Source organism: Ambystoma mexicanum, chromosome 8 (genome assembly GCF_040938575.1).
Source record: "Ambystoma mexicanum isolate Mex_15411 chromosome 8, UKY_AmexF1_1, whole genome shotgun sequence".
Classification (NCBI taxonomy): Eukaryota; Metazoa; Chordata; class Amphibia; order Caudata; family Ambystomatidae; genus Ambystoma; species Ambystoma mexicanum.
In genome coordinates this window covers 1179273451-1179300452 of record NC_090929.1, presented here as the reverse complement: position 1 = coordinate 1179300452, position 27002 = coordinate 1179273451, and the positions used below count along the sequence as shown (strand labels likewise).

The 27002-nt window shown below is 42.0% G+C and overlaps 1 protein-coding gene across 4 annotated transcripts in view; it reads right to left on the bottom strand.

The window, feature by feature from the left end:
• The window catches only part of PCDH15 (protocadherin related 15), a 3978145-nt gene that overhangs the window by 133674 nt on the left and 3817469 nt on the right, over positions 1 to 27002 (bottom strand). For all 4 annotated transcript variants that reach the window (XM_069611238.1, XM_069611242.1, XM_069611241.1 and 1 more), the window contains one exon: positions 21622 to 21735. In XM_069611238.1, coding sequence (XP_069467339.1) covers positions 21622 to 21735 — 114 coding nt within the window. The remainder of the gene's footprint in view (positions 1 to 21621; positions 21736 to 27002) is intronic.

The following is a 27002-nucleotide window of genomic DNA, read 5'->3' as shown; positions in this document are numbered from 1 at the left end:
TATTGGCATTTTTTGAAAAAACCCAAAATTTTCACACCTTTTCCTTATTTTCTCTCACCCCCCTACAGCAACCTGGGATTCCTGGGTGGCGTTACGACCGCCTACATGTGGGAAAAAAAAGAGCCAAATTTGGCCGAGATATCTCATGTAACAAAAACGTTACAAGCCATTGAATGGCCACATACCAAAATCACCAAAAAAGGCCCTGGCACTGGGGAGAAATACCCATGGCACTTAAACGGTTAAATGCATCCCACAAAAGCCAGGTCAATGCTAATGAGAACATTTGTTTACATTCTGCCTAAGAACTGTAGTGCATTTCCCATTGTGTTAAAATGATTTGCATGTTCATTTATGCATGAGTAAAATGTGGGTGCTAAAGTAGCACCACAGCAAGACTGACTGAAAGAAATACAGAATGTTGGCTTGAACCCATGATGTGGCATGTCAATAGTTGCATCATCCCACATTGAATGTGCTTTTAATATCAAGATACATGTCAAACACCAGTAAACTAGCTCACTGAGTTGAGCACTAGCCTTTACCCTCTGAACCTAACCTTCAGTAACAGGTTTGCATCTCAGTGATGAAGACTCCTTTTTTCATCCTTTCAAATTCATCCTTTCGAGGTTGATAGGTGGATATTAATGATTTGTTTAATTGCAATACCTGTTATTGACCATCATGATACACATCCGTTTGTGTTTCTGTCTCAAAAAACATGTTCATATATATCTTATTAGGATTATTACCATTAGCAAACCACAAAAAAGCGCAAATATGGATGGACACATGCAGTGGTGATTTCTCTAATATTATATACAGTTAGACAATGAGTTCAAAGACGATGTCTCGAAGGCATGTATATTGTGACAAATCTAAGAAAAAAATAAACACATTTAGAAAAAAGACAATCTCCCCTTTGCAACACATACCACACAGATGTAATGGTAGGTCATATATGTGGCGCGTCTGTGGCCCATTAGCTCACAGTCTGTCCGAAGCAAAGCTCAATGTGTGCTGTGCAGAATCTCTTAAAGTATTTGCATGCTACCAGGGAGACTACACTTCTGAGAAATAGTATCAGTGGTGGCAAAGTGTACAGCAGAGTATACCTGACTTGTATCTTGAAAGATAGAGCAATCTCAGCTTTGCAAACGTGTGCAGGTCTTCTGCATCGCCATGTAACGAGGGTGAAGAATTCCTAAATTCAGCTGTGATTCGTTTGGAAATTCTGCAAGACACGAGCGTGCAGCTTGACAATGTACACTTTTATACCGGTTATTAATTTAATTCATAGAGTCCCTGGCCTCGGGTAAGGCGAGGCTTGTTAGGTTCAAGGAACTCCTGATGTGTCAGCAGAACCTGTGTGATTAAATGCATGAGTTTGGCTAATGGGCAGAAAAGAAAACACTTTCAGCAATTTCTACTCCCCACATCTGTATTTGTAATACTCAAAATAAAAAATAAAAAGAGCAGAGCACAGTAGAAAACAGCTGACCTAGGGTAGGCAATGCACTAAACAGCAGTGTTATTCCCTTTCTGAATAGAATTGATCACATCATTAGCACTAATGCCTGAGCTGGTCTCACTTTGTTGTGTCTTGTTGTTTAATGAGGTGAACTGTTTTTACTGTACAATATCGTTGGGGGATCCTTTCACTTACAGCTTCATACCTTAAAAATAGTAGTAGCATGATGAAGACAATGTACAGTAAAGTGAGCCAGCTAGTCGTTTGAACATTGTCATCTTGTCCTAAGTGGTTGATGCTGACATTACCCATCACCCCACTGTACACACACAAAAAAAAAACTATTGTTCCTCCCTCACCTTAAAATATGATGATGCGAATGGAATATTGAAATACCAGCTTATTTATAAATGTATCTGGGATATGTTTATGTAATAACAAAAGCAGCTATAAATCTTGTTCAATATATTCTCCTTACTTTTTGCAGCTTTAAAGAACTATAATTGTATCCTCTCAATTTACTTGAGCCCCAGTTTGGGATTATTTGCAGTCGTAAAAAACAGCCAAATCAATCATTTCAATATAATGGGAAAGTATTGTTCCCATTAATTCTATCAACACCCTAAATTAATGGACGCAGCACACATCTTTGCTGACACGCTGAAGATTCTAATTAACACAATTCCAAATTACTTTATTACATTTGAAGTTAATGTAAAATTGATGTGATGAAGAAGATTTATCATAAATGGATTTAAGGAAATGCTACAAAATTATTAACAAGCAAATTACAAACACGATTAACATATATTTGAATGATGGAAGAGAAGGCAAACGGGAAGAAACACACATCAACTGTAACAAAGAACGTTATGGAAGTCAAACTGAAAAGAAATGTGCACAGATGAGATAAAAGAAAGACATGCACCATGAAAATGTACAGTAGTATAGATGATGCATTGTTGTTATGAGATTTGCTTATTAGCGAGTAATCGTTCTTCAGTTGCTCCCATTGAGGTCCAATATGACATATTGCCAGTCCAAGTGTATTTCTTTTTTTGTATCGTGTGTGTGTATGTCAAAAAAGAAAGTGCTATGCATTTGTATAAAACAACATGTTACTACAGACAATTCCTATCATGTACTATACTGTCTCTTTATTGTACATAAAAAATAGAATGTATTACAAAATGGAACCGAACAGGCTGATTGGGTAAAGGGGAACTGCCCCCTTGTGCATCAACTATGCTAAAATGGTCAAGGAGTTTGGATTTCAGCTGAAGTTCAAAACAAGCAATTGAGCGGAAGGCATGCCCTGCAAGACTTCTATTTTTTCAGAAGGCCTGCACTTGGAGTGATCACAATATTCGGATGGTGTCTTATCACATACTCCGCTGCAACAGTCCTGCATTACTGAAATCCCATAGACATCATCAAGACCACCTCTTAGACTTTCCCATCATCCTAAAATGTCACTTTTTCAGAACTGGTCCTTTGTGCTTTATATTTCAATGGCTATTCCCTGGCACTTGACAAGTCATTCTAAAGGGATATTGGTTCAAATGCGTTCTGCAGTAAGACACTGTGCATGCTTATCTATGGGCTCATTTGTAAAACATTTCTTTTTTACTAAGTATACTTTGCTCTTTTAATCATCTGTCTCTCATTCCGCATGTATGCTTTTGACAAGTGATAGAAGATTAATTTGCAAGCAAACGGCTACAAAACCTGAACTATAGGCCTCGTTACGAGTCACCCGAGATGGAAATAACAGTGGCGGTAAACCCGTCACCACCGCTGTTTCCATACGGGTGATCTCGAGTCCTGCAGGCGGAGGTGTCATTCCTGCCAGGTCAGACCTGGCGGGTTTAACACCAACCGCCTGCAGGCAGACGTGGAAACACTGCCACCATCAACAGATGGTGCCAGTGTTTCCACTTCCCCATTCTCATTGAGTCCTATTGGACTCAATGGGAATGGGGATTTACCGAATTCCGCCTCTGGAATTCACGGGGAACCGCGGTCGTAATGCCCCGGTAATTCCGGGAATCACGGAGGCGGAATGGTAATACGAGTACGGCGGTAACCTGCCAGAATTTCAGGCACGGTTACCGCCGGACTCGTAATGAGGCCCTATGTCTCCTAAAGCCATCACATGCATAGGCGTTCTCCTGGATTTGGTTTCTGAATCAGAAAGAAAAAATAAAAACAACCAAGGAGTGAGATATGGATTTCTTCCTGTTCAATCAGCTTCTGTTGAATGCATATGCACATATATAAACTATTTTTAAACAAGCAATATTAAATCGTGAATATGTGTTTCACTCTAAAAACCTAGTGACTAAATGTTAACTACCAATAACATCCGGATAGGAGCAGTTTTGTCAAATGTGCAAACCAACATAGGGGATTCGTTTGAATTAGGAGAATAAACCAAACACACATATAAATCTTCTTCAATCACCAAATACGCTCTTGCATTGCTTTTAGCAATTGAGGATCTTCTTATTGGTTCAGCTCTTGAGAGGTATGTACAAGACAAAACCCCATTTCCATTTGGGTTACACATCATTGAAACACACAGAGATGGCGGCATACAGAAAACTACAGATCACAGTGTGAATGGATGAATGAAGAGAAATGTCGGACATCATGAGCACGAGTCAGGCAAGCATCAAGGTGAAAAGAGCAGTCTTAAAGTGCTGTAGACTGAGAAGGAAATCTCTTTTCAAGTTCCTGAACTACACTGCTCAAGTTGCCATTGTGTTTCTCATGACCAACAACAATTTCTTTATGTTGAACTTCTGGTGCTGCAAGAGCTCCGAATTTAGAGTTTTGTTTCAGTGCACCATTTTTTTGGTCAATTTGATTGTACATGTTGGCTACAGATTTTTCAATCTCTGCCAAATTCTGGATATTTTTAAGAATTCCTTTCAGTTCTCTGCGACGGCCAGTATCTTGTGTTGTGGTTTCTTGGGAAAGAATTTTGGAAGGAGGATGGTTTTGCCTCCTGGAAACCAAAGGGATAGGGCAGAGTTTGGTTAAAGAGGGCAGTGAATGGCAAATTGATAAGGGGGGCAGTGGAGGTGGAGGTGGTGGAGCAGGAATAAGAGGTGGTGAAGGAGGGATGGGAGGTGGAGGAGGAGGTGTGTTTGGTGGCTCTGGAATATTCTCGATGAACTGGTTTTCATTCTCAGGAACCAGCAGATTCTGTTGAAGTGGGGCCTGTTTCCTTAGTGATGGAGGAGTTGGTTTTCGGGTTGGCGGTGGAGACGTGTCTTCAGAGCATTGAGACTTGGACACAATTATTGTTGGAAGCAGAGGTGATTGATGTTCTAGAGCATCATAAAATGCCGTCAAAGAAGAGGAACAAGAAGGGGAACCACGACGTGGAGAATCAAGCAGGTACTCTGAACTACATTCTGGAGTGTTTTCAGTTTCCTGATAAAAGATACTTTCCAGTGGCGAGTGAAAATCTTTAGAATCATTATTAGTACTGTGTTTTGCTTCCTGAAAAGTCTGCTGCTCAAACTGTCTGGCCTTCTCTTTCACTGTTAGCGTAGTGCCTGGAAGCTTGTCAAATATTGGGCTGTTTTGAGTACTAATGTCATGTTGGTATTTCTCAGTACTTTGTGTTTCTGCTTGCCGCTGAACCGGGTTCATGATAACCGGACTATTCAGAACGTCATAGGCTTGCCTCTTTGTAATGCGAGTTGGTAAGGTCCATGCACGCTGAATGCCTTCTGAGGGCAGTCTCAATAAAGACTCTGTCAATGACACCCCTCCTGGAGAAGGCTTCTCCAAAGCACATTTTCCTTTCCAAGGAAAACCACAGCTTTTAGGACTCTGAGACACACCTTCCACATACAGAGGGTTGTGAGTAGTCAATGGGTTTTCATCAGATAGAAAAGTGATATTACTCTCAGATTTGGGCAGATTGGTGTGCAGTGATCCACTGCAACTAGATTGCTTGTGAGCCTCAATGGCACGCGAGGCAAAACTCCGTATAAGTCTTTGGCGGTCTCCTTCTTCTAACAGTGACTTTTTTCCCCTGCTTTGTTGAAAATGGTAGAGAAGAAAAAGACTTGAAAGAAAAGAAGACAGTCACACGTAAGGAAACATGTAGCCACAGATAAAAGAAGCTATGAAATGAAAATGGTATAGCAGGCTATCAAACACAAACTTCCACATACGGTACATGGCTAAAGGGGCAAGTTCACGCTCACTCATATTACTTTTCTATAGTGAGACTGAGACAAGGGAGATGCATACATGTCAGCACTATCCATTCCATTCAGGAGACACTAGCCCAATCCTGGATTTAACTTTGCATTCTCTGGTGTGTAGTCCAGGATTCCAAAGTCTCAGAATACCAAGTTTGGAATTGATCAGTGTTTTCTGAATAGGCTTGACAATGTTGGCATGTATGGCGATGTGTTGAACACACGCTTACTGACATGTCTAGTGAAGTTCTAAAGGTATTACCACATACTCAATTCTCATTCTACCACATAAAACGACCTGATTGTGTGTGAGACAGCGATAGTGAACCTGTACTTGTGATTGAGATGACTTCCCAACAACAAGAAGAGCACTGTTTAGGTCCATTATAACTTTGGCACCAGTCAATGAAATATCACACACTTAAATGCATACATTCCCACCCATGGAGAGAAAAGAAAGAAGTTAATTAACTCTCTATACCATGGTGTTATTGAATAACAGTTTGAAGACACACATTTCCAACTATGAAATGTGTAGTTGGTGCTTTAGTGAATGACATAGTAATATTAACTGATGAATTAAAGTACACAAATGCAATTTTTTGTTGGAACGAATGCCAAATTCTACTATACATAGACATTATAAATATGTATATGCACTTAAGATGGAGGTGGTCAAAAGATTCTAAAGGCACACATACGAGGAACACATGGCGTGGGCCGTACAATACAGTATATGCCTGGGAAATACATCTACAATGAATGTTTTTGGCTTTCTTTCAATAAGGGGATTCAGCCATTTAATCTCAAGAGAAAACTCCTTATTGAATAGAAATCTACGTGCCCATTTTCTGCTTCAAATTTACATATATTTGCATTCATTTTCTTTCATGGAGTATTCATTATTTTAAAGCCAATGCAAAATCACCACTGATTTTGAGCAGTGTGTTGTCTTTGAAATATGAAGGGGGCTCTTGAAATTTCCAGAATATGTCCTTCCAGTGACACACAAAGAAAAATGGCAATAGAACATATCACTAGTGGATAATTGTTTTCAAGCCAATTCCTATTACGAATAATCAAGCTCTTTGAAATAAATGAGTGGATAAATAACGTATGCAGCATGTTTTGGTTTAACATAGCTGCCAGTGCTGTGCTAGAAGGTTAAAAAGAAAGAGAAACAACCTGTGTGTTAAATGTGTCATGTAAATGTAAAGCTATTTATTTACACAAAATGTTTTTAAAACAGCTGGTGTGCTCAAGTGGCAGCATAAGGCATGGGAGAGAAATGAAGACCTGCTGGCCTCGTTATTTTCCGATATTAAATTGTGCATTTTGAGACCGAAAACTGTGAAGGATTGCCATCTGGAAAAGGTGCAGAATCCAAGGCTTTTTAAAATTGGTATCAATAATACAATGATGTGAATAATTCTGTCTTAGAAAGATGGCCTGCTAACCAGGCCCCCATTTTAACTAACTCCTTGCCAAACACGTAACGTACACCTATCTGCCCCTGCATCAGTATCCTTACTTGTTGCGCCTGCTCTTAACTGGCCTGGATCTGGTTCAGAGGTTTCAGGTTCCCTCTTGAAAGCTGGGGTGTTAGTAATGTCACTTCAGCACAGAGGCTGCACCCCAGCTCAAAAACCACAAGATTATGAGAGTTACTTTCAACGTGGCAGTTGTAAACTTTATATATAAGAAACGCCCGAGTTAGGGTTTGGTGGCTGGTTAGTTTTATAATTTAAAGTCACATTGTTATCATACATCTCAGCCTTGTGAGCCCAGGCCAGCCATGGACAGGCTGTGTGAATTCTCCCTAGACAGGTTATCTTTTCTGCAACCAGCAGGGTAGGACCCAGTGACAGTTGCCTCTCTTTTGATCCTTTGGGAGGTTGGGTAACACTACTTTCCTGCAAGACAGGCCCTCAGCAGGAGTCGTCAAAGGAAACAGGAATCAAAGTGCACCCCCTACAAAAAAAGGACAAGCCTCACACCAAGATGCTGCATACCAAAGGGCCTTTCATGCTATCGGACTTAGAGGACGTAGGGTTATTGCAGACAGAGAGAGCTCAGCACAGTTAGGGAAAGGTTCCACCATCTTTTTTCTCCCTGTTAACTCTCCTTTCTTCCTGCCTTCTTCACCTATTTCAGCAAATTACTTTGACTAGTATGGAAGAATGCAATACTTAATTGTCACAATAAGAGGGATTGGACCCCTTAGAGAAGGTGTGCCTTTGCCTAATCACCTGGGGAATGTTGCCTGTAAAGGAGGTGGTCTCCCACTCCCTCTTTGATTCACTTTTGGGCCATACAGGACTTAAGGACGAATTCCTTTGAACTTATATTGGGAGAGTTGATCTTTCCAAAACTCTCAACAATTGAAGTGGAGAAGGAGGATACCAAGGCAGAGGCAAGGTCTGCTCCCTACCCACCGCAGGGCACATTGGGGGTGACTAGTACTGGGGCCCAGGGCCTGCCACCATGCAACAAAACACCCTAGGCTGGGAGAGCAGAATCAGAAATGACTCACCCTGGCCTAGAGCCCCTGCAGTGTTTGTCTCAGCATCGGTAGGGCCATATTTGTATTTTGCATTTTATATTTTATTTGGATTTAGATAGTGCTTTATGCCAAAGTGGTCAAATCGAAAACAGGTACAATAACATGAAAGTCCAAAAATGTACATGAGAGGCCAGATGTTGCAGGGATAGTAGGTGTTCCTTAAGGATAGTGCGAAAGATACGATAGGAGGAAAGGGAACCAAGGGAGAGCAGTAGTGAATTCCAATGAAGTGTGGCCAAGCGATAAAAAGAACAAAAGCAAGATTGAGCACAGGGTGGATGGGGAACAGATAAGAGGAACTGAGGCTGGCAGCAGAGAAAGCAAGAAAGTGTGAATGAGAATACAATGACAGTAGAGAAGAGAGATATGGGGGGGCGTGATTGAGGAGAGTGTGAAAAACCAAAGGGTGTCTCACGGATGAATCCCTTATCCCTTTTGGATCCAGTTCCTTGGGGTGGACCAGTGCAGGAGGATCACCTGGATGAGGGGGCCCTGGGGAGTGGGACATCCGATGGAGAGATGGGGTATCCTCTTCCCAATTATCCCTTTATCCCTTCTCATTCCATGTGCTATTTGACTTTACCTCACACCCCCTTTACTACACGAACACGACTACAGGGGCTGAGCGCTCTGGGAGAAGACAGACTTACACTCAGCCCTTCCGTGCAGCATCTCCTAACATCAGAGTGAGGCAGAATCATGCAATTAACCTTAACCACTCATACCTGATTCCTGTTACCCTTCCCTGCACGCATAAAGGATGGAGCATGAGAGCACACTATGAGCAGCAGGGCAGCGAGCGAGGCAAGGATCGAAGGAGAATGATATTCGAGGCCACAGCTGAATCGAGGAAGACAGACAAAAAGGCCCCAGGTAGAAACCAAGGAGAGAACTAACAGATTCAGTGTGGAGAGTAAGCTGGGAGAAGGCCAGCTTTTCCAAAGAGTTTGCCCAGGAAAAGAGTGATAGAGATCGGACAATAGTTTTCCGAACAGATAGGATTGGCAGAAGGCTTTTTAAGGAGGGAGTGCACAACACAAGGGAGTGCTTGAGATAGAGTAGCAGTTAGAGAAGATGGGAGAATTTGGGAATATAGTAGTCTGTCCACCTCAAACCATAACTCTGTCAGACATGGATGTAACAGCTTCATATAACAATGATTTAATCAATCATACACCTAATTCCCAGGTATGTCCTAATTACTTGGATGACTGTACAAACAAGGCCTCCCCATTTAAACACTATATTGAAAACCTGGATGTCTCTCTCTAGCGCATATGATTCAAAATCATGATATGCTTAGTTTGTTGACCTTACAGAAGGCTAGTCAAGAACCTTTCTCTCTTGTTAAATCACCATGCCCTAATTTTAATCACCGTACCTATTAGTACTATGAAGCTGTTGAAAAGGGTAATAAACACTAAAGAAAAACTTCAAAATAAAATAAACAAAGGATGAAAGAGTAACAGGAAGCTAGGAATGGTGAAGAAGCCACTAGAGTTCTACTGTGACCTTACCCTACTAAATAATATCCTCAAATGCTCACTTGACCTACTAGTACATGAAGTATGGAGGTGGTGAAGTAAGTGCACACCGCTCAAGCAAGATCTGGTTCCCATCTCCTTGGTCATCTGAAACTCTGTTTTGCAGAGCATGACTTATCAGGTCATGTCTGTTACAGAAATAGCTGAAATGGACTGAAGTCACTGAGAGATGATGTTTCTGGAAAAGTTATGAGAGGAACCTGTGAGTGCTGCTGCTGTGAAGCACAGGTGCCAAAATATGGCAGCTGTGGTGATGAAGTGGCTGATCTGAGAGGAGAGTCAAGCTGAGGAGTGACGCACAGCGTTTGGCCTTCTGGGTGTGACTCCTTCCTGGATGGTGGTAAGCAGGCATGATTTTGCATGTCTTTGCTGCAAACAGGGGTCTGCACAGTTGACAGAAGGTCAGTTGAGGGCATTGCAATGTTGGAAGGAAGGTATGGGAGGCTGCTCAGTATGCAAGTGACCCTTGGATATGGAGTAAAGCTTTGGGCACTTTGGTGGCTTTCACTGGACTGGAGACTCTGAGGAGGGGGCACTCAAAAGCTAGCACAGGCACATCTGAGTTTACTGCACGAGATTAACTGATCAATCAGGAGCAAAACAGAGAGCTAACATGTTGGAACAATGCCTCAGCCCATAGGGCCTACAAGTGAATATCTAGTTAACTAAGTTCTGCAACCGTGAATAACACTACAAGTTCTCCACTGCTGTTTGTTCACACGCGCCACAGCTTTCCAGGAAACCAACATGTTTGATCCCCCTAAACACATTTCTGTCTGTTGTGGGGATTAACCTACCCTAATGTTGAAAATTTGAAACAACCTAGAATATTGACATCCACTCCACACGAGGAATGTGGCACAAAGGCAATTATTGCAATGGTTTGGGCTGTGAAGACACAAGAGAGATAAATGAAACAATATGGTGCATTTGAAGAAGAAGATATGCATGGATATTGGATGTTGGCTGCATCCTTCCCCCGATTATCCTACCTGACAAACCTGACATACGTTGGTTAACTATCTGAGAGGTTTTGCTGTGCAGGATGTCCAAGACGACTTGCACGCTTAAGAAGCTATGCATGTAGACATTGCACAAAACCTCAAAGAGTGCTAAATTGGTGAAGTAAGCAACTGCCAACCAAAAGTTGGCGTAGGAAGGAGCATGAGTGATGGAATGGCATTGAGAAAAGTGACTCAAACCATCCAGAGACTTAGAGATGACTAGAGAGCTGCATTTAAATCAGTGCTGTCCGTTAAGAGGCTTGGTTTAAAGGTGCATAATAAGCAATGAAATGAAGGACATTCCAAAGTTGGGGGACAGAGAGGACAGAAGTGAGTCATTTAGAAGGAAATGTGCTGCACGGAGCTGAAGAATTCAACAATGCTAACCTGACTCTCCAGATAAAGTGGAAAGATTTAGAAAACTGAGCCCGAGTGGAGAGCATTTTGGATGACGTTTCTGAAGGAAGGGTCACAAATGAATGAGAGCGTGCAATGCATAATAGCTCTTTTTCACCAAGTCCTTTGGTATCTGACAAAAGTGACTTTGATGTTTGAATATTGCTCATCTCTCTGCTTTGACCAACTAAGTGAAATGCCAGATAAACTGAAGCAGTCTTTTGGAGTTCAACATTGAATCTGCAGAGGTCAACTCCTAATACAACTGGAATAATGTTTCCTTCATGCAAAGCAGTGGCAGTATAAAGCATTCTAGGGGACAATTAGAGATTTCAATATGTACCCGGTTGGCTTTTGGTATGCGTGGCAAAGCTAAATTATGCAATTGCTCTTCTCGCTCTCAGGTATTCATAGGGTAGGTTGAAAAGCTTACATTGAGTAGCAGTCCATTGTAAACTCACCCAATAGAATCTCCATTTAATATCAAGGGAATAGCAGTAGTTCAAAGTGGGCTATGTCTGTGTATGTGTGTTTAATGGTGAAAACCCTTTATGATTTTACTGTTCTGCTTATATTTATTTATTTTGTCATTTGTAGAGCGCACCAAGCCCGAAAACATCCAGACGCTGGTTACATGGTGATGCATAAAATGAAGCTTGGGAGTAGGTACAGCAATAAGCAGTTCGTTATTGATACAGCGTAGTTACCTTGTCCAGTCAAAGGTTAGAGGAGACAGAGTGGATGGGAGGGATAAGATCATAAATCTTGTGATAAGAGCCAGGTTCTCAGACATTTGCGGAAGGACCAGAATGACGTTTCCACTCTCAGTGGTAGTGGTAGGGCATTTCAGTGCTTGGCAGCCACTACTGGAAAACTGAGACATCCTGCGCTTTGCAACTTATACCTAGGAGAGGAGAGACGGTGTGAGTGGGAGGACTGGGTAGGTCTTGTAGATTGTGATTTTGTGAACTTTCATGATAGGCATCTAGGAGCAGTGTTCGAGAGGCATTTGTGTGTTATGGTGAGTGTTTTTAACATGATATGCACGCTCTAGTATGTTTAGTCAGTGTACGTTTCTTCTTGCTGGTGATATGTGGTCATTTTTAGCGATGTTTAGGGCTGCTCTTCGCGTATTGTTTTTAATGTCTGTAACTTCTTGGTGGTACAGGTGCTAGTTCCAGCAAAGAGGGCACTACAGTAGTCCAATCTAGAGACTATAAGTGCTCTCGCAATTATGACACAACTGTCAGTGTAGAGGAAAGGTTTGCAGGCCTTAATAAGTACAGTGGTATCGGCCGCAGATGATGCAATTGCATTTACATGTCTTGTTACGGATATTGTGGAGTCTACCCCCAGCATTTTTACTTCTTTAGAGACTGGGAAGATATCATCAATGGTGAATGACTTGTATGCTCCATCAAGTATGTTTAGAAGAGTCTGCGTTCTGACCAAGTGCAGCTCTGTTTTGTCATCGTTGAGGCAAAGTGAATTTAAGGCCATCCAAGCCTGGATGGCTTCTTGCCCGACGTGTTGGAGTCGGTGTCGTAGGACCATGGGATGGGTAGAAGGATTTGGGTATCATCCGCATAATTAGTGTAGGTGATACCCATGGTGTCCAGTAGGTCGAAGAGGGGTTTAGTGAAGACATTGTATAGTGTGGGAGAAACACATGAGCCTTGAGGGACTCCGCAAATGTATGGGACTGGAGGGGCAGAGGCAGAGTTGGAAAACACTTTCACCATTCTGTTTGAGAGGAAGGATGAGATCCAAGCTGTTGCAGAGAATTTTGTGATCTCTCAGATCAAAGGTCGCTGAGAGGTCCAGTAAGAGGAGGAGAGCAAGTTTGCTGTTGTCTTTGAAGTCATCTATTTGGATCTTTGGGTCTAGTAGAGCAGATTCGGTTCTGTGGCCGAGAAGGCTGTTAGATTCTAAATGCTTTTGAATCGGTAGGTAGGCTGCTCTGTCCAGAATTTTGAGGAGAAATAGTACTGTCGTAATAGGGCAGTAGTTGGTGCGGGTGTTTGGATCTAAGGTAGGCTTCTTAAGGAGGGGTAGGACCCACACATCTTTTAAATTGGATGGCACTATGCCAGTGGAAAAGGAGGTATTGATAAGCAAATCAATGAACAGTGTGAACTCTGCTGTGCAGTCTTTGATGACTGGGGCAGGGCATATGTCACCTTGACATCTGGGCGGTTTTGGGCTTTTGATGATTTTGGTTACCTCCCTTTCTGTGATATGGTTGAAATCAAACTGGTGGATGAGAGGTGTGGGAGCTGCTGTTTTTAGATCTGGTAAGGCGTTGGCGGAGATTAGTTTTGACTAAGGCTTGTTTGTATGTTTTATATAAGGTATAAAAGTGATCTTTATTTGAAGCTGTCAGTTCCTTTTTCCAGGTAGTCTTGGCTTCTCTCCTGGTTAAGCGGAGACATTTGAGGCTGGGAGTGAACCATGTGTTAGGTGGGAAAATGGCTTCGATTTATGTTTACTCAAGGGTGTGAACTCATTGATGGAGAGTAGGAGAGATTGGTTATATAGCTCAACCATGGAGGTGGGGTCGTTTATTATTGATTGGAATGCTGGCAGTAGCTTCAGCAGAGGAAGGATATGGACTTCCATGATATTCCGGGCCTTTCTCATAAGGGTAGCCGGTGCTGGCAGCAGCAAAGCAGGGGCTTGTTTGCTGGTAGATATGGTGAAGGATATAACATTGTGATCTGACCTGGGGCAGGGTGCATTAGATCGGTTTGAGATGTTGAAATAGAGGTCTGCCAACCAGTGAAGGATGCAGCCTTTGTGATACGTTGAGTGAAGCTGAGGCCTTCAATGATGTTAGCTAAGGCAAAGGCAATGAGGTCCAGTGGATCATTAAAGCCTAGATATAAATTGCTTACAAGGACAATTCTGGAGGATGGTTTCATGACCAGTGGGAGGAGGTGAGAGATGTCATCTTCAAATGATAATAACAAGCCTGGTGGCCTATAGATAAGATGCAAGTTCAAGGTGGCTGTGTGGGAGAGTGTCAACTTAGTTGACATTAGTTCCCCTGATTGGAAGGCTTGGTTGTTAATTTCCCTAATGGATAGGGAATGTTTTACTATGATAGACACTACCCCCATCTTTTAGCGTCTAGTCTGTCTTTCCTGAGGATAGTGTAGTTATCCGGGATGGTGAGAGACAGGGAAGGTCCTGCTGCAGCATGCAGCCAGAATTCTTGATAGTAGGTCCAGGTTATTACTGGTTATTAGGTCTGTGATGTTGAGATCGTGCACCATTAAAGATCTGGCGTTGTTCAGAGCTCCTTTGAGCTGCATGTGAGAGACTGAGTCTGAGGTTGAGGAGGAGAGCGGTGACAAGGTGACACTGAGAGCATGTGCGTTAGTGTTAATTGCTATATCTCGGCTGTGGGGCAAGGTTCTGTTGTCTGGGCAGTCAGGGTGATCAGGCTCCTATGCACTAGAATTTCTGACAGGATGGTCAGGTCCAATTGTGCAAGTGGCTCCAATGGTGTGAACAGGCACATTTCCACTAGTTCCACTAGGAGAGCAATCGTGTTCATTTACAATCAGAGCTGTAGCGGTTGGGAGCAGGCACATTTACAGTAGGGTGGTAATCGTGCGCATTTGTGTTAGATTCTGAGACACAGTAATATGGCAAGATAACAGTCAGAGGGACTAGGTGGTCAGACATATTGCGAGTAGCTGCCGGATAGTGCAGATTGTCAGAGCAAGGAGCAGCTGATCGGTACAGAGAGCGGTTCCTGAGATCAGGGTGGGCGGACAGACAGGAGTAGAAAGCACAAAGCTCCTGTAAGCAAATCGACTGATGTAAAAAATTGCATGGTGGGGTTGCGGGTACTCGTGGTGCATAGGCGTTCGTTCCTTCGGTAGGTTGGGAGGGGCGTTGGAGTGGCGTTAGTTGAGGTGAGAGGTTTGCGCTGAGATCATTAACATACTGTGACAGAGTTAGCAGACTCACCTGCATTTTAGGTTCGGACTAACAGTAGTATGCCGGGTAGAGGTAAACTTAATGGGAAACTCAAGGGAAGTGAAACCTTGCAGATTGTATTGTGGGGGGGGTGGGGGAAGAGGGGGCAAATGCTCTTTCATAAATCAACCTTATCTCGTTCCCCGTTTATTTGCTGTGACTCTGGATGGAGGAACATATATTTTGGAAGAAAAAAAGGCCACGCGATGACTCATGAACGCAAAACTGCATGGAAATATTTCAAATGATGAATTCGTTGTAAAGAGCATTTTAAGAGTGAGCATTTATTGTGTAAACGGTTAGATTTGTGCAACTGTATTGTACTGATTTTTGGTACTAACCGTTGTATTTTTTTAATGCTAATGCGAATGAAACGTTTATTTGGAATAATGACAGAAAGGACACGTATGTTATTACATTATTGTTGTTGGAACATGTTTGGGGTTTTGCTGAATTTTCTGGATTTTTGGTGTTTTTATTCCTTTGAATTCTTAGAACGTGTCCATCAATTCGTGTGAGGGAATCCGAGGTCCCCCAGGGGTACACATTAGGGCCACGCAAGGGGTGGCTGCCTCCTGCCATCACCCCAAAGTGCACTATAGCATGCCCCACTTGTCATTATCCTTCTGGTCCTCTGAAAGGAACGGAGGCCATGCAAAGCATGACGGAGGGTGGGGGTTGTGGGGGGAGTGTAGGGGAAGGAATACAGGTGTTTTTAGGAGGTGGAAGGGCTATTGTTCGCAACCTCAAAATTGTCCTGTGAAAATGTCCTATATATTATAGTGGAACACTTCTGTGAAGTGTTCGGCCACCGTACCCTTGACCTCTGAACATAACATGATATAAGTTAAATGAGATTTGCCAGCTTGAGGGAATTGGGCCTGTTGCCCCAACCACAGCTTTCGGTGTTGTTAGAAGTACGATGGAAACATTGTGATCACAAATAAACAGCAGTTTCTTTTTGTGAAATAATGCGGTTTCCAAGCTCTGGGAAAAAGAAGCACCCCGCTCTCATGGTCTACTTTCCTGCCTTCCATTCTGAGCAGCGGCTTACAATTGGAAACCACATTAGCCAGCAAGAAAAAAAATGAAGCGGTTTAAATAGAGTAAATGAAGCAGAAAATAAGGCAATTTCTATACTGATTGGTTATAATCAGAATGAATACTGAACGTGGTGTACTTACTGATGCCTATGTATCCAGTGATGAGAAAAGGAATGAGAGCCGTGACGAAACAGAGACAAAGGCAAGAAGATGAAACGTTTCAAGTTCAGTCAGCAAGCATATGGGAGACACAGGAGTGGGGCAGTGAGACTGCATGCATACAGGTCATACCCGTGTAGCAGTGTTTGCAGAGTGTGGTGAAACATGACAGGATGTGTGTGATTCGCATGACAAAATACATTTAGATGCAGTGCTCTTTCCAAGTGCAGACACACATTAAGGACAGTCACATTACAAAGGTGGTGGTGAAATTCAGCAAGGGGAGACGCATTCAGCAGCTGGGTCGCAGGAATAATACGTTCAAAGTCGATTTCCTCAATTTCATTAAATCTCCCCCACCCTGTGACCTTAAAAAAGACTTATTTATTTATTTATTTATTTATTTATTTATTTTGTGCATTTATAAAGCAAACAGCAGCCCTCATGCATCGTGGCTCTGTTACAAGACAACTTTCTTAGTTACATCTGCCAAGGATCCCTAGTTTACATGTTTCTAATTGGATAACACCTGTTTTCTATGTGACCTCGGGTGACCTTTTGCTTAGTTTTCATGAATCCAGTGACGTGCAGCCTGCTAGATCAGTGGACCCCTCAGGGCCTGTGTAAGGATGTAGTCTGCCGCGGGGGAAAGGGCTCCCCAGCTCCAGTGAGGCTGCCTAATACATACATTATTCCCCCTCTTGGAGACCTAGGTGGACACCATGCCTTTGTATTACTATAGCACCAGCCTTTGGACCCTGGTTTTCTCTGCACACAACATAATGGGCATGGAAAATCGTCAATCACACTCACTTGTGCTAAGAGCATTATGGTACTTTCTGCGATTAGGAAACACAATTGCAGCACAGTTCAACAAAGCCAAACATTGGCTCATGTTTCCTGGAGCGAAATGTCATGTTATGAAACAATGTTGCTAAATAACCAAATGAACAACTATGAAAACATTATCCATTGATGTGGTGCACATTGGATTCGGAAGGGTATTTTTAACATGGCTATACATACATCCATATCTATGTAATTGCAGTCCTAGTCGTTTCTCCATATTACGTGTTTACATATACTCATTAGTCGGTCAATACACATCAGAGTTGCAATTTATGGGTGCACAAATATAATCCATCTGACAAAAAGGGATTTTCATAATGTATGCTTTTCTAAGTAAAATGTGGTATGCTAGAAAAGCCATACATACCAACGTTATTCATTCCAGTCAGGGGAAACTAGTCCAGTACTGCTCTTATCTTTGCATTCTGTGACTTATAGACTTGGATTTAAACCAAGGAGAAGTCCCACAATGTAAAGTTAAAACCTGGCCTAGACTAGCATGGATCATGTTGGCATCAATAAGAAAAGCAATTGAAGAAAGAGGTTGCGTAATTAATGTACACAGGTGCCTTCTTTGTATATCTTCTAGAAGAATTATATTACTGAAAATCTACAATCGTACAAGGAAAAGCGATTATCAAGGAATGTATATTACCTAAATCCTTTTAACAGTAAAATATTATCCTATAAAATATAATAAGAATTTAACCAGCAATACACCACTGACCAAGGAACTACAGGCATTGAAGCCTGTTTCTGAAGTCTGGAGGATGAGGAGCCTGTCAACCGGAGAAGTCCCGGAAGAACCGTTAACTGAGACATTGTGCAAAGCAGTGGTGAAGTGATGCAAGTGCAGAGGGCACTCTAGGCTTGGGCATGAGGTTCTAGTCCAAGATTTAGTGCACACAGGTATTGTCATGCAGCAATAATTCACTGGAGCCTTGAAGAAATGCTGGTCAAGCCACAAAGTACAAGAATACAGTATCACTATTACCAATACCAATAATATCTTAATAATACTGTAATAATATTTCAATCAATTGACTAACTGGCCAAACCAATATATCCTCTGGTAACAATTGCAGAGTCACGAAAGTTCCTCCTTGTGTGCTACATCCATGGTTATCTTGGATGCGGACAACAAATGCGGGACAGCTGTTTCCCTGCCATCAAATAAATTCCCTGAAGTGACACAGCCCACACTGCTGGACATTTTTTGAAAAATGTTGTTGTCGTTACTGAAACGCTGACTGCCCGTGTCAAAAATACTCCAGCAGTCTCAAACTACGAATCTTCTTCCTTGGTCGAGCAAGTGGTACAAACTGTTAGTAGCAGCGGTCCGGCCAGTTGCTGGAAGATGAACTGCGGGTAAAACCTGAGAAACCCAGGGACTTTGAAGACATAATGTGAAATTTCCAGAAAAATCTACTAAACCAAAGGAGCAAATTGGATTAAACAAGTTACAGAATATCTGTAAACTGACCAAGTAACAAATGGGCATAGAGATAAGGGGGGGGGAGTTTAGCCCTCTCAAAAGCCAGAATTCTGAAAAGCATATAGTCCCAAATGACAACTATCATAGAATCATAGACCCGTTGTTGGGTGCACACCGCTGGAAATGGGACGTACACGATGATGCTTGTCATTGAGCATATGGTTATGCCGATCTTTTAATGGCAAGAAGGGTGCCATGGGCGAGTCAATGGTTAAAAGATGTACAAGGTGATCATTTGGTCCTTTTGTTTAAATACCCTTGGAAGGTAGCTGCTGTTATAAACTCCTTGAGACGTGTACCTCCAAAGCAATCATTGATTAGAGTAATATGAACCTTTGGGTTCCTTCACCACCCTGAGTGAGGCCTGCTGGAATCAGATGGCCTCACTCCATTCATTTACTACGCCTGGGGATGCGGCCGATCATGCTTAATGGTCACTGCCAAACAACTTTGCCCATGGAGAATATTGAACTGTAAGGAATTGCCTAAATAACAGTCTATTTGTAAAACATGTTTTAGTCCAAACCCGTATAAACCAACCCCACAAGTGGAATAAGGGCTGACTGTCGAAAAAACGTGCGAGTTTGCAAAATGTATTTTCACGGCCATGTATTTTTGGTAATGACGCCCTCTGTTTACATGTAACGTCAAATGTCAGCCAAAATAGTTATATTAGTGTGGAGCTCCTCCCACATTAAACAAACCCTTTTACAATCAGCAACGTTTTTTGGCCGGAGCCCCTATTGCTTGGTATCATTGCTATGTCAGAATATACATTGACAGTCTCATCTACTTCATGAACTCATCAACAATACGGCATTGCAACTCACAATCATCTTGAAATCACGCGGGATAAAGTCTAAAAACATTGTTCATCATATTGACGGTTCGATTCCGTGACAATAGCGCGTCCTCACTGTAGTCTTCCAAACCGACCGTTTGTGTTCCATCTGCATATCTGACTGCCATTGTCCACTGGATGTAAGTTAGGAACAAGCCATGTGGGTTACCCTACATGTTCTGCCTCAGCAAAGTCCAGGTATACTGAAGGAAACTCATTTTCTATATACATATTCATGCTGACCATCTAAATACTAATCTCAGTAGTTTTTTTTTAGCAAGATTAATTAGGCCAACTTGCTGATGGACTGTTAAGCCATTCTCTGTGATGATGAGACTGCAATATCTTTATGTTTATGTTGTCTGCCCTAATCATTCCCTTTGGAACATGTTAACCTTAATGGAGTATATTTTCCAATCCCTTTAGCCAGCATTCTTCAATCTGATGTGATGCCATGCTGGTATAAAATAGGTAGGGGAGTTGCAATATGCATACAAAAGGAATGTGCTTCAAATGTAACCTTAATGTACACATCCGGGGTATGTGAAGTGATAGCTCTTTAACCTCTGCCCCCCTTTGACCACATACCACTTGGGTGCTCCAATTTGTTATAATCTCAAGTGTTGGGGGTAAATGCTAGGTCTGCACTGTGATGGAACTTAGAACATATTTGTAATATTTTTATTTCAACCCCTCTCATCCCCCACTCTGTGCCTCATGATGAAAGTGAGCACGCCTGCTGTTAATGGAACACCCAGTGACAACAGCATGCGTTTGATATACATTATACAAATCCACTGTGAAAAGTCTCATAGAAAGCTACCAAGCACATTAAAATGGCATTACATACAAATATATTTTGTGATATTATAATAATTATCCTGTTCTGCAAAAAATGTGTTTGGTAGCTAGCACTATTTTGCAGCAAACAATGCAATGGAAAATGGGGGCCGGTAGGGCGGATGCGTGAAGGCATTGGTTCACTCTCAAATTGAATGTGGCACCTTTGGAACACATAGGGGCTAGACCAGTTTCATAAACTGGGCACTGAGCAATCACAACCACTTTGAAGGATTTCTTTAATTCAGTGTAAATCCAGAAGGATATATTAATAGCAAAGCGAATCAAAGAGCAGTGGCGAAAACTTAGATGTCAAAACTCGTTTTAAGCATGTTTACCCTTTATATTATAATAGGAACTGTACTAGGATCACTGACCCGTTGCACTCTTCAAATGAAGCATAAGTGGATCCTGCGTTTCTTAATATCTATAAACCAATGCTGTCCATATATTGGTCACACATATATACATTTTTGGCCCCATTTGGGAGGTTTTGAAGTACATTAAGGGCCTGATTCATGGAATATTTGCCCGGTTCAAAGTGACTTTGCACTGCTGAAAAGTGGCTTTTCACTGCCAACACAAACCCTGATTCATGGAACTGTGCAAGATGCATTTTTGCAGTCAAAGTCATTTTGTACTGCAAAAATACACTTTGTACTGACTTTGCACTGCAAAAATACAATTTGCACAGTTCCATGAATCAGGGTTTGTGTAGGCAGTGCAAAGTCACTTTTCTGCAGTGAGAAGTCACTTTTCAGCAGTGCAAAGAATTCCATGAATAGGACCCTTAGACTGCTCTGTTTTAGTAAATCAGGGCTACAGTTGTTGCCATGTTTTCATATGAAGGAGAGCGTGCTTATTTCTATAACATTAAATTAGATGTGTTGGTTCATTTGCAAATTACATATACATGTGTTTTCCTTGCATCTGCTAATGAAGCCCGATCACACTGCCAAACGGATGGGTCTCCAGTAGACATTAAAAAGGATGTGCTCCCTGACATCCTGTTTGCTAACAATCAATTAAAGTCTGCATCATCTAACATCATTTGTTCGCGCTTCTATCATACGCTATACAAATTACTTTGAAAATCACTCATTGCTAAATAGCTTGCCCTTAAACTGTGTTAACGGATGGCCCAGCACACAAAAGGCGCCTTAATATGGGAACGTTGCTGGCAAATTGTCAACATTTAGTACTTACATCGTGCTGTCGCCCAGTTCTTCATATAGATTATTGGCGGCGGCGCTGATCGTCGGCTTCCCCGCTGGCAAGGCCATCTGGATCCGCGCAGTCTTCGCACACTCAGCTTGCCGCCTTTAGAAAATGTTTGAGAGGGGAAAGAAGAGAGCGTGTCACAATCCGCCACTGGAACACCATGGCCGGTCATTGTAAAATGGCCGATTTTCCCAGTTTGCAGCCACCAGGAGCCACAGTGATTCCACAGGCAATAATATGCTGCTTTGATGAACACCACCACATTGGTGTCAGTGAATTAACTCAAGGAACCACGAGCCAACCCATATATATTTTTCTGCGCATTCTTCCACCAAGTTATGAAATGTATTGCGCCATTTTGGCAGCCTGTTGGCGCATGGGTGATAATCTATGTACGTTCACAAAAAGGCATGGTTATTTCAAGTAAAGCATAGTCATAAGTCTGCCTTATGCTTCCGAAGTGATGTGCAATACATTCACATTCATATTCAGAAATGTAATATCGTTTCAATATTATAAACTCAGATCTTGATCAAATCTATTTATATCCATTATCCTTAGGTTTCTATGTACATTGTAAAACAATGTACATATTAATATCGAATACATCGTGCTAGTAGGCCACCATCAAAAGATGCATTTTCAAGCAAGTGTAATCCCTAAAAATGTTTAAGAAATAATAATAATAATAATAATAATTAGGCTTTTATATAGCGCTACAAACCCTCAGGTATCTGAGCGCTGCTTATTATTACCCACGGTGTGTGGTGCTCATTTATCGACCTCGGAAGGATGAAAGGCTGAGTTTGGCCCCGCCGGGATTCGAACCTGCGTTAACAGGCTCTGCACGGGTGTCAAAGCGGGCGCTCTACTCGCTGTGCCACTTGACCGGCTGTGTTATTCACTTGCTGATAGACATTGCAATACATTTCCAAAAACACATATTCCACGAAACTAAGAAACAATTGTGTTAAATGAATTCCTTGGTGTTTAGCTTTTCTCCCTCCACAATAAGGATTGTTGCCAAGTGCGTTTATGTTCTGTTGGATGCGTGTTGTCAGCATATTGCACAGTTAAGTGGGGACTGTACAAATGAAATAGTTTAATTCCCTCTTGCAAACCCAAAAATGAGGAGATTCGCAGGCCAACAGAATGCATCACCGAGAGACTGGCTTTTGCTTTTCTCAACGTTACCTTTGGGAACTTAATACAAATTGGCATTGTTTTGTGCTGAAGTCCACTTTTTAGACAGTGCCCCTGAGCCCATTGTTGAAGGCCTAGTTGGGAATCGGGATGTGCTTGCTCTCTCTAAATACGAAGCATGATTCATTGCGTCCTGTAGCAAGACGCTGCGCGCGGGAGAGACCCCGTGGGCAGTGTGCCAGGGCAAGGGAAATATCTGCGCCATTATCACTGCGCCCGAGTGGCTAGCACGCCCAGCACACACATGAGAGATCCCTCTCATATTCGGATGTACACCCCCACCACTGGAGTAGTTGGATCCCCTTAAAGAGGGAGTTCAATTCTGCTGACATCACACTACACACGTGATTCAACCACTTCAGGGGCAGGAGAGTTTGCATTTTAAGTAGGCAAACCCTTTCTGCATAATCAAGCCTTTTACCTTTTTGCTTCTATACTGTTCATCTACCTCTCTATTGCTACTGTACCTATATAGCAGACACTACAAAGGTAGCTTTACATCAAACACATCAACGTAGTAAGCATTTGAGGGCACAGGAAAAAATCTTGGAAACATCTGAAAAAATATATTTTGTAAACTATTAATTATTGACCAACTCATCTTTTAAGGGCAAACATGGTACATTTACAGCAAACATAGTCCCCTTCAGTAAAGGAATATCCTAAATGCTGAACCCAAAGAAACAGTAACAGCTTGCACACACTTTTCATTAAATGTCTCTACTTTTTACTGATTTTGATTAAGGCTCCCTGTTTTCTGTTTTTACTGATTTATACACAAAAAACTGAAATAAATCTTAATTTTTCTTTTCACTATTTAGCTATGGGTAGAAACCGAAAGCATGCCTCTTGGATGGGTCTTCAAGCGTTCCAAGATGCATAGCAGTTCATAATAGTGCAAAGGTGTATGCTGGCAAAAAACACTTAGACCACAGACATCCAAACATTAAAAGTAGTCTCTCTGAACGGTATGTAGTTTTTAATGGTGAGATCTAACACAGCCGACACGTGTTTCGACCAGTGGTTGTCCTCAAGGCAACTTGTTCCATCAATTTGTTTTCCTAATAATGGTATATTCCTAGTGCTTTTCCATAATGCCACGAATTCAAAGAGTTCACTAAGATCGCCAAACCAAAATCAAATCTAATATTGTCGTGTAATTCTTATGTTCCCCATTGAATCAATAGAAATAATCTATTCATGTGTTGTTTGTTCTTGAATTCAAAAATTGCATCAAATATGCTGGTTTAAATCCTGCTTTTCATTTGTAATGTTGGCACAACTGTACTCTTCGATTATACTCTTCAAGTAGGTTCCAATACCTATTTCTTCACTGCACAATTTCGGGCTCAACCCCGCGTGGCTCCCGCTTTCAGCTTAGCAGTTCAATCGCTGCCTCACCTGCAGGAGAATGAAACAAGGAGGTCTCACGGAACCAGATGGCAGAAGTGTGCAGTGCTTTCTGCGTTTGAGCAGTGCCCTCAGGCTCCTGACGTCGAGCTGCCCTCCATGCAGATATCCATTCCTCAATGGGCCCGCTTGCTAAGGACGTCCTTACATCCCTGAAAATCTCAATTTCTGGTCATGATTCTTATAACATAATCAACCCGTGCAAAAACCTCATTACAATTGAATTAATGAGGGAAAGTAAATAAAACCCACGCAATAACCAACCCAAGTTAGGAATTCAATGTGAAATGTGTAATAACCAAGGAGAAATGAGAATAGGAATCAGATCCCAGCTCAGGCACATACAAAGGGCTGGATGAACTCAGTAAGGGTGCAAATCCTGGAGGAGAGAGGCATGTCTACGTATGCTCCCCTGCTACAAGTGTGAAACTCTTCTAGAAGGAAGACAGAACAGCACTCTTCCTGAAGGAAGGCAGAGAGAGCTTAGAGAAAAATCATGGAATACAGCTTGGAAGCAGAAAGCACCCAGAAACTCTACAAGAGAAATGCAACCAGGGTATTGAACCAGCCTTTCCTGCCCCTAGAGGGCACCGGATGTCCAAGCCCAGAGGACTTCCTCCTACAACCCATAGGTAATAGGGAAGAAAGTATGTACCTGTGTCTGGAAGGTGAATAGTATTGACTGCCTGACAAGGAATGCATGATGTTGAATCGTGAGAAAGGAAAGAGAGAGAGATGGCTTGCAACATAAAGCCAAGGTCCTCCTAGACCTGCTCTGAAACCGAGAAGATAGCCCAAGTGTGCAAGGCCCCTTTGTGAAATGCTGAGTAGGAGATAAGGGCCACAAGAGACATACTGTGAATCATAGAGAGAAGACAAGGTCCACAATTGACCTACTATTAACCCAGAACAAAACACACGGGTCAGAATTCCCCTAAAAGACCAAAAGCAAAGGTCTGCAAGGGACCCAGAGTGAACCAAAGTCCAAGAGGGATGGCCTGGTGAAAAGCAAGATGCAAACTGTTGTTGTTGAGAGACCTACAGAAAACAGAAAGAAACTCAAGGTCTCTGTAGAGACCAGCAGTGGTTGTATTAAGTCCAAGAGAAGCCTGGAAACACGGGAACCCGGAACCCAGATCCTGGAAGATGGCTTTGAGGAAAAGTGGACAGCTGGGAGGCCGGATAAGAAAACCAAACTTAGATAAACTGCCAATGAACCTTCCTAGAAGACCCCTTTTTTAATGTTATTTTTGTAGGAAATATTTGAACTGCAGATTTTTTATTTTGCCAAAGCTTGGATTTGCGTTCTTAGTCTAAGGTACACAGGAGGCTCAGGACTTGTGAAGACTAGGTTGTAAGACTTTCTCTTGGACACATGTAGAACTTTAGTTGGAAGAGCATGGTGTCCCAGGAGGGGCAAGGACTTTTAAGAGTAGTTTTACAACTTTTTGATTTTGTGCCACGTCAAACATACTATGAACCCGAACAGAGTCCCACCTTGTTCAATAGGGGTAGACCAAACACAAACAATGTCAGGGATGGATCAACAGAGATTTAACCTACAGGCCCTGTAGGCATTTGATCCAACCGATCCCTGAAATTCGGTTTTAATAAAAGTCTTGTTTCTAGCATCATAAGAGCCATTGTTTTGTCATTTCTTTAGCCTTACGCTACTCTTTGCAGACACCATGATATCTAAATTGCAGGCCGATGACCTATGTAGAAATTCAGACACCAACATATTGAGCTTGAACAAGTACATAGGCAATATAATCAGATGTAAAACCAGCTGTTATTGTATGCTGGATGATATGTTTAATGCAATGCAGCAAACTTTCAAAGAGTGAACTCCTTTATACATGGAAATAAAGCAGATAATAATTATTATAATAATGCAAATAATAATAATAATTTGTTTTTATATAAAGCCTTAAGCCAAGGCACTTTACAGAGAACATATGTACATACATTTAACATCCCAATCGAAGTTGGGACTCATTTATCGACCTCGGAAGGATGAAAGGCTGAGTAGGCCTTGCCGGGATTCAAACCTGCGACCTACAGATCATACATAGATTGTAGCAACGCGCTCAACCCGCTGAGCTATATTACCGGCAGGTAATTCCTGCTAATAGCACTTTGGTGTGTACATTTGTACACTTAAACAAGTGTTTTTGTTGCAGATTTGGCATAAACATGCTCCAATAATTAAACATGAAAAATGTAGGCTAAAGTTAGGTGAAGAGCGCTTTGACATTTTTGAATTAATTTGGAACAATCGCCCTAAAATAACAGGAATTCAACACCCAAACCCCTCAAGATAAGCCTATACATAATTAAATGTTAGTAGCTCTCCAGTTTTTAGCCAGCAGCACAACTCTGCACTGAGCCTCCTTGCAGGAGACCTGCATGGTATATTCATGAAAAGAGACGATTTCCGATTATCTTGCATTTTGCTTTGCCCCTCTGCCAGTATTATTCAAACAGAACAAGGTCAAGAGGTGCCAATGTAGCAACAAATGAAATAATGGAAAAAACAGCCAGCATATATTTTTGTTGGGATAAAATATATTAAATTCATTCTGCATCCTTATTTCACCTTCACTGCGAGTAAGGACCTTGCATAGGGTCACTTCACATAGTACAGATGTCGTGTGCAGTCAACGTCTCCCTTGAATTCCACTTGCATGTTAAGAGGTAGAAGCAGGCCGCTGCTGTTTTGTTATGTCAATGGGAGTTCCATACATCATGCA